We start from the raw sequence: 13575 nt of genomic DNA, 5'->3' as shown, positions 1-13575 counted from the left end.
ACATGTCTAAAGCATCTCAGTCTTGCATCTTAACCACTGTGCTGACCTGAGATCACCTACCGGAAGGAAAATGCCAATGAATGATGAATGTGAAAGGAATCTACTTTCTCCAAATGGTGTCGCTGCAATGCAACAGCTGTTACTTCAAAGTTATTTCCCACCCACTGACCATTCTACCGCAAACAAATGACTGCGTCTTCTTTAAGAAAACAGGCGTGTCCGTCACAGGTATGAACAGAAATGTAGGAAGTAGCCGACAAGTGTTTTCGTCCTTACAGCACAAAACTAATATGTGGACAAAGGGGCTATACAGAGGTAAGCCTATTATAATATAACCTATACTACATACTATATTTAAGATGTTTATGTTTGTAAGTTTATTAATCAGATGTAAACCGAACTAGATGTATAGCCAGCCAGCACAGTAACAATATGATAAAATGTCCACACAGCATTTATTGGAAGAAATATCCACACCTATCCCAGCTACCGGAGAGAATGTCTTTAGGGATTTTTAAAAATATCCACACATGTATACATTTATTGTGTGCATATATATATATATATATATATATATATATATATATATATATATATATATATATATATCTTGTATAGTTAAGGTTTTAATGCTTTAATCTCCCAACAGACTGGCCTGACTGACGACATGAGACAACCTTTGCTCCTTATCAGCTTGTCGCTGGCAGGTAAAACAATTTGCACTGACAGTCACCTCTCCTCATGTCCCGCGTGCAAGGTTCAAACAGCTCACAAAAGTCTGTAAAGTCCAAAGAGTTTCGACTGAGTCTGTGCTGAGAGTGGAGGGAAAACAAGGCTGGGGAAAAGACGCCGTGGTATTCCAGGCACGTTTTAAAACAACTGCATTTCAAGCAGAAAGCTCGCCTTTAACCGCTCTTAAACCTGCGCGGCTGCATTCCCGTCGGTGCGCCGACTGAGTGACGTGATGCCTTCAGGGCCTGCTTACAGGCTCAAACATCTGAGCTTTCATCTCGTGATTCAGAACGAAGAGTGTCTTTTTTTTCTTTTAATGGGAAGGGCGAGTCTACAGGTTTTGAAAACAATAATATGAACAATAGGACTACTAGTAGCATCGATACCTGGCTATTGTTTTGAAAACATGACATAAAAAAGCAAACGCCTGCATAAGTCCTAAGAAAGGCGAAGTTTGCTCTTGTTTCAGTTATTTTTATTAAAAAAAAACAAAACAAAAAACTACATTTCCTTTTTTCTGTTTTTCTTGTTGTTTTGTTTGTTTTAGATCTACTGTATTTTAAGAAAAAGAGAGAGAGAGGGAGTGATTCTATGTATTTGTGAAATGTTTTTAAAGATTTATGAGTTCAGCAGGAACAAGTGAGCCCAGAAAAGGTTCAGAGGCAGAATAACACGATTTTTCTTCGCGGGGTTTGTTGATAGTAGCAAAAAATATAAAATAATGCCAGCCGCACTTAGCGCCTTGTGTTTCCTGTTTGTGAAAACCTTTTGCTCAAAAACAAAAAAGATCAGGCAACAAGCTTCTGAAAGCGAATTAGCGCCAGGAATGTAAATTATATTTTAATTTGTTCATTAACTAAGGGCTGTTCTTCATGCATGAGAGATAATTATTAAAGTATCAACATTTTCATATGATTAAATATTCATTTTGCTGCTATCGGCAGCTGCTTCTACACAGTTCTCATTCAACCTACACTGCTCATGAAAGCACTTCTCCAGTTCTTGTGCCTGCGGTTTGGTGGATGCGTTTCTGATAAATTCTTTGGTAAACAAGAAGCTGTTTAGTTTACATCTCCAGAAATGTTGTTCAGCTGAAAGTGACTTAACGAGAAGGACTGTCAAAAGAAACCGCCACACCCACTGGAGCAACCCACAGATTTAAAGTCCAGCCTCTTTGGGTACAAGTTTGCAGGTGAAAGTTTCATCATCACTCCGCTTTTGCTGCAATTGGCATGGCCTCTGGACTCTTTGCTGCAGTTCATTTCAGATCCATGTATCCAACTAAATCACTTTAATAGTGATTTATTAGACAGGCTTTACTTATTAAAGTCTAACTCTTAATGATGTCATAAATGCATCTTATTTTAGGTGCCCTTGTAAAAATGGCCTTGTAAAATCATTCCAACCGCACATGAAAGCATCAGCTCTGGGCTGCTTCACTCGTTATCATTTCTCACTTCTGACTCATTAGCCTTTATTCTGACTTTTTTTTTTTTTTAAGAAGACAACAAACCTAAAAGCCTAAAACACTTTTGTTGTCTTTAAGAAATCAGTGGGGAAACCTGAATACAGGCCATTTCACTGGTGTCATTTTATTCTCTGCTCTCCTGTGAAAATCGTATAAAGGCAGTCCAGCGAGACTGATCAGGACCATATTGATTTATTCACTATAAATCACTGGCTGGTGTGTTGTTGCATAGAAGCTTTATATGCCAGTAAAAAAAGGCATTGAAAATTCAGCAGGGCTTTTCCAGCTTCAATCTGCAATACTAACACAAAACACACACAGAGAGGAATGGTAGCTAAAGACAAAAGCACATATTTCCTTCTTTATTCCCATGCAGATTTCAAATTGACAAACATGCAAACAGCAGAAGAACTTAAATTCCGTTTTTCTTTGGAATGTAGTTGCTTAAAAAAATCGCTTATGCACCACAGATTTTGTGAAGAGAGACAGCAAATATGATTATGACATGGCTTACAATAAGTCAGGCTAACAAAAACACAAAATAGATGTTTAGTATGGGATCACTTACAATCCAAAAATCATGGTGTGAAATCGATGAGGAAGGAAAGAGTGTGTACCTTGCTAATGGGTTTTTACCCCCTGAGCCCACTGTGTGTATCTATAGATTTTCTCCTCTGCAGTGGTGAAAGATGTACTCAGATCCTTGGGGTAAAACTACAAATTTAAGAATACTATGCTATTAGAAGTATTCCAAAACCCCATATAAGTGAAAATGCAGATGCTTTCTTTTCATTCTAAAAAACATGTAGGTGCATCTCTGTAACCTAAACATTTTTGTAAATACCATTTTTTTTTTCAGTTTTCATTATTATTATTTTAATTTAGAAATGTTACCGTTTTATTCCATTCTGCTCCCAAAACAAAAATGCTCAGAGATGTGTCCCACACCTTTCCCCTTCTTATTCACCAATCTGCATTATTATATCGCGGTAACACAAACATGCAGACTCACACCAGACACTATGCTAGTACTTGCCTTAATTCTTCAGATTCAGCAAGCTGCTAGAAACATTCCTCAAAGATTTTGGTCCATATTGATATGATCACAAAGTTGCAGCAGATTTGTTGGTTGCACATCCGTGATGCAAATTTCCTGATCTGCTGCAGAGGTGCTCTGTTAAATTGAGATCTGGTTATTTTAATACAGGGAACAAACTATTGTCAGTCGGACTGACCCCCGGCTGCCAATCATCTATTCTTGGAGATGATTTGAGATGATTTGAGCTTTTCGACATGTTAACCTCATCAGAAAATGGGTACACTAGCAGCAATACTCAGGTCGGCTTTGACTCAGTTGGTGCTAAGGAGTCCCCGCATTACTACACAAACATCACCACCCTATTACAAAGAAGAACGGATCCATGCTTTTCTGTTGCTTCAGAAACTGTAGCTCGTTACATCAGTCAGTGTTTCTAATCTTCTGTTGTCAAGTTTGATGAGCCTGTGTGAATTACAGCCTCATTTTCCTGTTCTCAGCTGACAGGAGTTGCATCCTCTGTGGTCTTCTGCCTCAAGGTTTGACGCATTCAGAGATGCTCTTCTGCATACCTTGGTTATAACGAGTCCTTATTTGAGTCACTGTTGCCTTCCTGTCAGCTCGAAGCAGCCTGACCATTTTCCTCTGACCTCTTGACATTAACAAGATATTTTTGCCCAGAAAACTGCTGCTGACCAGATATTCTCTTCTTTTGGATAATTTTCTGTAAAGTTTAGAGATGGTTGTGTGGGGAAACTCCCAACAGATCAACAGTTTCTGAAATATTCAGACCAGTGAGTCAAGCATCGACAACCATGCCATGTTAAAAGTCACTTAAATCACATTTTCTCCTGTGACGTTCAGTTTGAGCTTCAGTAGGTCGTCTTGACAGTGCTTACTTGCCCAAATGCATTGTGTTGCTTCCATGTGATTGGCTGATTAGACATTTGTATTAATGAGCAGTTAAACAGCTGTACCTACTAAAGTGGGAGTGTATTTGCCCATGGACTGTTAATAGCATTTTTAACTTTCAAGAGAATCCCCTCTTTTCAGTACTTGCTACTGTAACCAACACTAGATGCTTATTTTTCTCTTTTTTTTCTTTCTTTTTTAGTTGTTGCTGTAAACAGAACAGAAACCAAATCCAGCTCAGACATAAGTTTGACCAATTTTTCATAGTGAAAAATGACCTGAACATGACCCGTTCCCTTGTGGGAGTATCTAAGTAATGTGGGCTGTTGCAGTGGATGGCCTTGCTCTCGCCTGGCTTTTTGGAGGGTGACTTTTCTTCCCAATAGTTAAACTGGCTCTCCATTTTCAGCTAGGCAGTTGTTTGAACTTTCTCCATCTGTCTCTGGTTTTGGTCGAAGCCACAGCTTCTCAAATGACACTATAATGCGTCACCATCAAAGTATGAGAACCGTTTTGCTGTTTATGTTGGTTTTAAATTACTTGTTTGTTGAATGAACTGATGACTCATTATTGAGGAAGGAAGAAATAAAAAAGCCATACATTGATTTTATTCCTTAGTTTTTTCTAAGACTCTTTTGTCTAGACTCTTCTAATTTCTGCAGAAGGTCACAAAACAAAAACACTGAGATGCACTGATTTAATTTTTATTATGCTTATGCTTATGCTTATGTTTATGCTTATCTTTGCCTGGATTACCCTGAAATTTGATGTAAACAGTCATGTGTCCTCAGGTGCTATTATGATGACGGCTAATTTCACTATCTAGTATATTTATTTTCGTAAAAAAAGATTACATTCTTATCAGGTTCTGCTGCACGTTGTTTGAAATATAAAACATTTCCTCCACCCTAAATTGAAATGATAAACATTGTAAGCACTGCATCTTTAATATCTCTCTTTTTTTGATTGTTTGTTTAGTTCTCCTCCCCGTCGGTGTACTGGGTCAGAAACCGGTGGTGATCAATTTCCAGACAAACCCAGTGTTGTCTCAAACTGGTACTGATGTAGTGTTCACATTGCTGAACCTTCCAAGTGTCCTGACCATCACATGGTTGTATGAGAACAGGCCTTTGGGCGTGTGGGCTGGAGGGACCTCAACGGTTGAACCACCACCGCAGTTCCAGGGCAGGGTCTCCATCACTGCCAACACGCTCAGAATTGGAAGTGCCCAGCTCCGGGATGCGGGGAGCTACCAGGCAACGGTGCTTCCCACTTCTAACACAAACCTGTCTGTGAACACCGGATCAGTACAGCTGAGAGTGTTTGGTAAGAGATAAAGAAGTGCCCCTGTGAGTTGATTTAAGAGAGAGTTGGGAAGTGGGGTGGTAAGGGAAAGTGGAGGGCTTGTAGAGTGTGTGGGGGGAGAGAGGTTTTGAGGGAAGCGATAATGTTAGGGAGGAATACCAGGGAGTAAAAAGAGAAGAGGGAGGATTCGGGAAGTAAGAGAATTAGTCTGGGAGGTATAATGAAATTAGTGACCCATAGTAGGCGAGGTAAAATTAATGAAAAAAGAGGAGGGGATGAAGCCAGTGGCTCAGGGCTTTATGCTAATTAAAACTCATCCAATATGCAGCATTCATGCTCTTAGATGTTTGATATTATAGCAGTCTAAATGTAGCGTTGCATTTGCATACAGTACATACTGTATTTGCATTCATTTATATTCAGTACTGTAATGGAGCCCGAACAGCTGAGGGTCTCTCTTTATTTTCAGTCAGCTGCCCACGCTGCAGGGATGATGTACAGATTTTCTCAACCTTCTTACCACCAGTGCTAATAGGGTGCCAGAGAGACCGAATTGTTAGAGGCACTAGTCTATTATTGCTGAAAGGTCACATTCTCCAAACTCACCACAGCAAGTTCATGTCATGGAACAGCCGCGTCCTTCTGCACGACTCTCAGCCTCCTACTTACTCGTTCATAGCTTCCTCTTGAAATGAAAGGCAGCCAAAATGCTAAAATATAAATCCTGCTGCTGATTCACAGGTGATCTGCAAAAACAGGAGTGATTGGAGTTATTTAGTAGTTGCTCGAATGTTTTTGTTTGTTTGCTGTAGCTGCTGAGGTTCTCTCTTAGTCACCGCTTCCTCCTCCTCCATCCGTATGCCCCCTCTTCTCCTTTTCCAATTATTTAACTTAGGCTGCTCGCCAAGAGGCATTTCGGGTACCACTCACACCGTCTGCCCCCTTATTCGCCATCTGTGCCTCTATCTGAACGGTGTCCCTTCTCAGCTCTCACTTGCTTTGATTACAACAAATTATCCTCAACAGATACATAAAGCTGCCCTCTATTGTTCTGTCACTCCAACTTTTGAAGTGAGCTCCCTCTCGTTCTCTTTCTCTCTCAAACACTCAGGCTCATACCTATAGTAGTCGTTAATTTTAAAATCTTTTCTCAACATTTCTGCTTTTGCGGCTCTTTGGTAAAGTTTATTTTTCTTCCCATAGATGCCGTAGCCGGAGTGAGTTTGTCTGTGCCTTTAGTACCATTGGAGGGGGGAAATGTGTCTCTGAGTTGTACATGGACTGCTGGGACGGAGATTACAGTCCAGTGGGGCAAAGGAGGCTCAACAGTCACTGCTGACTCCAGGATCACCATCTCCGGTGGCTCTCTCATCATTAACCCAGCCAGACGGAGTGATGCGGGGGAGTACACATGTACAGCCAGCAACCCCGTCAGTGCCCAAACTGCCACAAAGAGCCTCACTATCTACTGTGAGTTTGTAGTGATTAAGACAAGAGGAAGCTAATCTGCTGTAGCCACTGCAAATAGCAGTAGCTTATCTGCTTACCCCCATTGCACTGCATACAGTATGCTGGAGTGCACTCAGAGTGCACAGAACATTGTCCAAAAGCTTATTGTTGTGCTTCTGGCTTTGTTTCGATCACAACAGTAATTCAGTAATTCTCATGTTACAACTGCTATGCTTCTGATCGGTGTCCTCAAAGATCTAACGTGTATTTTTTGTGTGTCCGAAATAAATCCCATCCTCTGTAGCCACAGACGTATTCATTCACAGGGGCTGCTGTACTGTAGACTGATAACAGCTGGTAAAACTGAAAGTGCAGCTAATGATTACTTTCAATGTCACCTTATCTCTTGATTTATTTTTTTTCTCCAATAATTATTCAGGCCAGTTTTTCAATTTCAACCACAATTTCCCAGTTTGGTGAACTGGGCAGTAATCAGAAACAGAAATCAACCATAAATCTGCAAAGCCTGCATGTGGGAAACTATAACAAGCAAATATTTACAATAGTTTCCATCTTTTTTTTAAATTAATGCATTTCTTCAGTTAAGCTGTGCTGACATCAGACCAGCTGAGTTTAGGGTAGTAGTTAATGTTTGCCCACTAACTGCATTCTTGGTGGTTCAGTCCTTTTGACACTGAAGCTGCCAAAGTGTCCTTGGGAATACATGGCGGTTTGAAACAAGCATCATGTGGGAGAAATTCCATCCATATTTCCGATAAACAACATACACAATGTTTATTTAAGTCGTACTTGATTCGTACTAGCTTATAATCATGTTTTAAGAAGAAAAATACAAAAGTTGCCACTTCAGTGAGTGAATTATACTGTGAGGCATGCAAGTCATGCAATACATGTAAAAATAACCTTCAGAGAGAACATTTTCTTATTTTTTCTGTATGGCAAAACTCCATTAGCCGAATAACTTGCAGTCAAGATTAAAGACAGTTCACCAGAGTGATTTATCTTGATGTCTTTAAAATAAAATTGACAAAATGATAACTCCTTTAGCTGAACATATAATCCGTGCCTTTGCTTTTTGAGATATAAAACTGTGCTCATTGTACTTGTGAAGTAAATCTTTCTGGTGCTGATAACTTTGTCCTCTAATAATCAACAAACCAGATGGCCCTGACACCCCTGTGCTGACCAAGGACACCCCGAAACAGTGTGTCGGAGGAGGGGACGTGGTGGTGGGACAGACGGCTCGTCTCACCTGTACGTCTAACTCGCTGCCTCCTGCGCTCTTCTCTTGGCAACTCGACGGACAGCCTATCACAAATAGCCCGCCGGACAGCGGGGCGCTCACCATTCAGACTTATTCGAAAAATCAGAGCGGCCGATACGCCTGCACGGCCAGAAACGCCATCACTGGAAACACGTCAACCCAGAGCACAGTCTTTGCCATCGTGGGTGAGTTATGGTGAACGCTGACCTCTCTCTGACTGATTATGATGACAGTTGGTTTTGGACTCCGTCCTCATATCTGTCTTCACGACAGGAGAGGGACAGAAAGTATCCTGGGAGATTGATCTGCTGAGAATGCGGTCAAAGTCATTCAGTGAACCAGCCCGACTCATCCCTTTATTTTCACTTGTTTCCTCACCCCCCTCTTTCTTTGCAATTACTTTATCATTCCTTTTTTTAGAATCTTCACCTCCTCTTGTCTCATTTTTTTCTTTGCCTCCTCTTGTTTGTCTGAGCCTCCAGACTCATTATCTTTATTAATTCTCCCCCCTGTGACACCATTCCTTCTATTTCAGACGTATGCTTCAGCGGAGGGGAAGTGGCGGGGATTGTGATTGGCTCTTTCCTGGGCATCTTAATCATCGTGCTCCTCATCGTGCTCATTTTCTTTCTTGTGCGAAGAAGGAAGGGTGAGTTCGTGTGTGTGTATGACCACAAACCTTGTGTTTGTCCACTCTTAAAAAATTTATTGTATATTTTGTGAAGCAAAACACTTTTCATCACAGTCTTTATTAGCATCTTTACTTTAAAAGTAGTCCATTAATTTTTCCTTGCAATGTTGCAATATTATTTGTTTTATTAAAGCATTAAGACAAAGGGAAACTGCGCTGGTTCCAAAGACCAACCCAAATCAAAGGCCTGTGGTAAGCCCCTGTAAAATTTTAACTACAGATCTGATTTATTGACAATTCTTTTTTGTTCTCATTCCATTTTTCCTTTTTCTGTGTCTTTCCATTAAGCCCGCAGATCCACAGCCTAATGGTAGAAGGGATTTGGATCAAGGTCCCAACCCTCCCCTCTATCAACACAACTCTGACCGCTTATACAGAGCTGCACGCCAAAGCCTTGACAACCTGCAGACACTGCCGCCAAATGGGCTGCGTAACTCTGACACACGCCAACACAATGGCCATACGCACACAAATGGACTCCTACACAATGCTATTCAGAACACCAATTCATATCCACATAATGGCATTGACAACCCGGCTTTCGTGCAGACCGATGCTCAGAATACAAACACACTCCCAAACACACAGCAGCAAAATCCTAACATTCTCATACAGACTGGCCCTGCCCAGGGCGGCGGCCAGCCGCAGGCGGTTCATGTCAGCCTTAACGCGCTGCCGCAAACTACCCAGCCGAACAACAATGCACAGTTGCCCGCCATTCATGTCAATCTTAACTCGTATCCAACTGGTGGCCAACAGACACAGCAAGACATTTCTTTTCCCTTTACCAATGCAGCCAATAATAACGCTTCACAAATCCAACACAGCCTGATGCCTGCAGGGCAGTCTAATCCCAGAATGCAAAGTGGCAGACCCTATCCTAGTGACCCCCAGGATGCTCAAGTAAACGCATATCAGCAAGATCAACCAGGACTTATTCCGACTGGATACACACATTATAACAGTAATAACACTTCACAGAGGAATGCCAACACACAAACATACCAGGAACCAGAGTCTCACAGGAGGTCTGACAGGAACTCTGGAAGACAAGAGGCCACTCCTAGTTCCTCCCGTCGACAGATGTCTTGGGATTTCCTCAGAGGGACACCAGCGTATCCCAACGGCACGCAAGACAGAGGACAGACATCATCTGAGTACACCAGTGATACTACAGACTATACCAGCCATGCTCCCATACGCGAAGGAAGAACAACAAACAGATCTCAGCCTCGAACTCAGAGACAAACTGCTTCCCGTAGCAGGACTCCACCCAGACAAGATGCATCATTAGCTGACAGACGCTTGCGGCACCACTCGGCTGATTTTCAGCAGGTACTCTCTGGCATTTTAACCCAGCACGAGTCCTCACAACGCACACAGAGAAGCCCCCACACACAAAGGGAAAGTGCTCAGCGAGACATCAGAGGTTCGCCTCGTAGCCAGTCTGCCCCCAGGCAGGAAGCCACTCACAGCAATAACCCCCAGGCACTGCCTCCCACTGCCTCTGTAGGCCACTCTGCTGTCTCACAAGGACCCACCATACAACAGGGACTGACTGCACCGCAGGGTGCGGACACAAGAGCTTTGGCTGATCCTAATCATCTTCAACAGGCACACATGGCTCAGCAAAACAAAACAGCACCAGTTCAAACAGCACCACAAGGCGTGGGTACACAGACACAGCCTGTCACACATGGTGCTGGTCAAGCTCCCCAAAGGGGAACTGCTCCAGCCCCATATCCCTCCAGCCAGCAAAAACCCAGCAATCTAACCCAGGCTGCACTCAAAGCCCACACTGCAAGGGCTCAGACATTTCAAAATCGGAGACAGCAGACCCAGGCTGCCCTGCTTCACCCCGGACCACAGACTCAAGCTCCAGCTGCTGGGGATCAGCACCCACCGACTCCTCCTCCTGTTATCCCCCTCAGAGAGTTTCAAACGCTCCCTAAAGAGCGCAAACACCATAAATCCCCTGGTAGAGCCCCGGAGCCCCCAAGACCTCCAGTTAATATGCCAGTGGCTCAGCGACCTGATGCGCATCGCCATCACACCGTGATGCCTACCAACCATCATCACCAACCTCGGAATGGCCACATGCATGTCACCGCACACAGGCACGGCCACGCTCATGCTCATGGCCATGGGCAGCCTGCCCACTTAGCTCACCAAAGGCAGGTGAGTGTGAGACACAGCACGATAGCAGCCAACAGCTGCCATATGTTTGATATTGCAGATTTCCAGCATGCGGCTGTCTCTGACGTGCACTTTTGTGCCTGTGTTGTCCTGCTTCCTGCGTACTTGCATTTATACGAGGCCTGCTCCTTCTTTCACTGTCTGCTCAACAGTTGCTGCCTCAGTCTTTTTTGAAAGATGCTTGACAGTCAGTCTTAAAAAGTGTTGCAATTTTTGGGTTGACAGTGTTTGTCAGTGCTGTAAAATTGTATTTAGTCTCGAGTGTTTGTGACATTGTGGCAGTTTTTAAAGTAGCATTGTGTGTCAGGTGTCCTGCTTTTTTTTGGTGTCTGTGTGTGTCACATCGGCAATGAAGGGCTTGTTGTGTGTCTCCAGCAACAGGCTCACAGAGGGAGACCAAGATGATGACAGATGTCAGCAAACTACACTCTGCAACTGTCCTGTGAACAAACAGCCGACAGACGAGATCCAATATACCACCAAGCAAGACTGACTGCACGGGGTTTAGCACTTTAAAAAGCTGTCAAACGCTGTCATAACTGACTCCTGAAATCAGTTATTTTTTTATGGAAAAAAAAAAAACGAAGACTGGGGTGAGAAATGTTTTCTGAAAAGATATTAGAAATTATCTTAAAGGAGGTTCGAGCTACCCTTTTTAAGGGGAAAAAATTACACTTACTACAAAGCTCCATAATCAACAAACCTTTGGAAATACAATAACTGTGTCCCACACCCAGTTATTGGACTGCTTTGTACTTCTGAAGCACATGTATCACAATTTGCCAAGGGCCTGTTTTTGTTTTTTGTTTTTTAAAGTGCAGTGATCCATAGGACCTGAAGAAGTTCATGTCCTCTCATCTATTTATCAGCAGCACTAAACAACTAAACTGCCCAAATAAAATGCACACGAGGTAGCTGCGTGAATATCCGTGACTACCTGAGCCAGTAATGACAAACAATAAATGAGAAAGGACCCTGCACAAGATGGACTCGGCCCCTGGGAGCAGTCATGAATGATGAAATTAGCAGCAGGGGTGGTCTTGATTTACTTGGAGCTATTTATTTTGTGCCTTCTGTTTACAGATGCCTCTTATGACACTTCTCAATTAAAGGGATTCGCTCCAGTGGTACTGGGAAATAATGCTCTGCTTACTATGAGGGGGATCCCCCCCAAATGGATGGGCGCCTATTAATTAAATGCTTTTATGTGACTTAAATGACTCGGAAAATAATCATACCCGTGCACGAATGAGGTCAGCACAAAAAAAAAAAAAACCCTGAGCTGCCGCACTTTCTGCTGAAAAAGCAGTGTAACAATTTACGGGTTCATAGACGGCTCATTAAAAATGAAAGATTGTCGTTATTAGCTTTTTTTTCCCTTTTTTAAACTCAGGGTATAATTTTATATTGATGATAAGTTGCACTAATTGATATCGGTGGTGTTGTTTTGTATGTTTTATTTAATACTGATATAGTTCTGTTTCTCCTAACAGAACCAACAGCTCGGGCACTGCGTTGCACCAAATGTGTAACAAAAAGTTGGAAATGAATTGTGTCACATAAATTTTGTGCTGGCTAAAAGTTCAAAGGGTTTAAAATGTCACATCCCGAGCCTCCAGCAAAACCATTTACCGCTAGTATGCATCTGTTACGAGATTTTTTTTTTAAAAACAGGGCATGTATTTGTGACCTTTTTATTATTATTAGCAGACAAAAAGTGGATATGTCAATCAAAGCCTCAGGTTAAGAAATTGAAAAGTCTCTTTTCTTCCCCTGGAACTTATTTGGCATTAAGAATACAAATCACAGAATATCCCCAACTCTGTTCTTTAATATTGAAATGAATAAGCTCAGCGTTTGAAACCAACATGAAAAACTACTCAGCGCATATGGAAGCTCCAACCAGACATCTGGAGCACCATAATTCCTTTGGTTCTTGTTTTGGAAAATGAATGCTTGTAAACAGTTCATACAGATGTTCCAAGTGAGATGATAAAAGTACAGTATTTATCATGAGAAGAATGTGTATATATTTGGGACTAATGAACAGATTTGTATTTTTATTTTATCAATAAAAATAAAGATATTTTGCTACTGCGTTTGTCATCTCGCTGCCATCGCGCTAGACAACACTTTTCAAGGACTGTTCACAGCCAAATGCACCCCCACAAACACATGAGGATTTTGGATTTCCAGTGCAAAAATACCTCCTGTATGCATGGATGTTGACAGTAAGTCAATCCATATAAGCGCCTATTTATTCTGGTGTTCTTCTGTATCACAGAGCTGTTTGCAGTCTAGCCATATTTCTGCTCACTGTGTCTATAGTGCTAATTATTCATGGCGCCTGTGTATACCGAGTGCTGTTGTTGATTCTGCTCAGATAAATCTGTTCCTTCGGCTTGCTGTGGAGGTGCGGAGTGTGTGTTTGGATCACAGCTCCATCAGTCTCCCAATCCCCTGCTCCCACTTGTACGTCACCTCTGATGAACAGGCCTGCT

The 13575-nt window shown here is 42.2% G+C and overlaps 1 protein-coding gene across 1 annotated transcript; it reads left to right on the top strand.

Annotated features, from left to right (window-relative positions):
* The first annotated feature begins 143 nt into the window (after nt 1-143).
* On the top strand, nt 144-13147 carry LOC146563985 (uncharacterized). Its single transcript, XM_085291399.1, has 9 exons — nt 144-315; nt 650-707; nt 5127-5474; nt 6657-6923; nt 8085-8372; nt 8723-8836; nt 9012-9070; nt 9167-11056; nt 11450-13147. The coding sequence occupies exons 2-9, from the start codon at nt 668-670 to the stop codon at nt 11477-11479; spliced, it is 3036 nt and encodes a 1011-aa protein (XP_085147525.1). The 5' UTR covers nt 144-315; nt 650-667; the 3' UTR covers nt 11480-13147.
* Nucleotides 13148-13575: the final 428 nt, after the last annotated feature.

Source organism: Mchenga conophoros, linkage group LG11 (assembly GCF_057382185.1).
Source record: "Mchenga conophoros isolate Kocher_MC1m ecotype Shallow Benthic linkage group LG11, M_conophoros_male_GT1.1, whole genome shotgun sequence".
Classification (NCBI taxonomy): domain Eukaryota; kingdom Metazoa; phylum Chordata; class Actinopteri; order Cichliformes; family Cichlidae; genus Mchenga; species Mchenga conophoros.
The sequence above is the reverse complement of the archived record's forward strand: the minus strand, read 5'-3'. Positions and strand labels throughout refer to the sequence as shown.

Excerpts from the sequence above, each read along its gene's own strand:
- LOC146563985 (XM_085291399.1), top strand. The coding sequence starts at position 668 with ATGAGACAACCTTTGCTCCTTATCAGCTTGTCGCTGGCAG. Across the intron at positions 5,475-6,656 it reads AGTACAGCTGAGAGTGTTTG|ATGCCGTAGCCGGAGTGAGT; the intron begins GTAAGAGATAAA and ends TTCTTCCCATAG. Across the intron at positions 6,924-8,084 it reads AAAGAGCCTCACTATCTACT|ATGGCCCTGACACCCCTGTG; the intron begins GTGAGTTTGTAG and ends TCAACAAACCAG.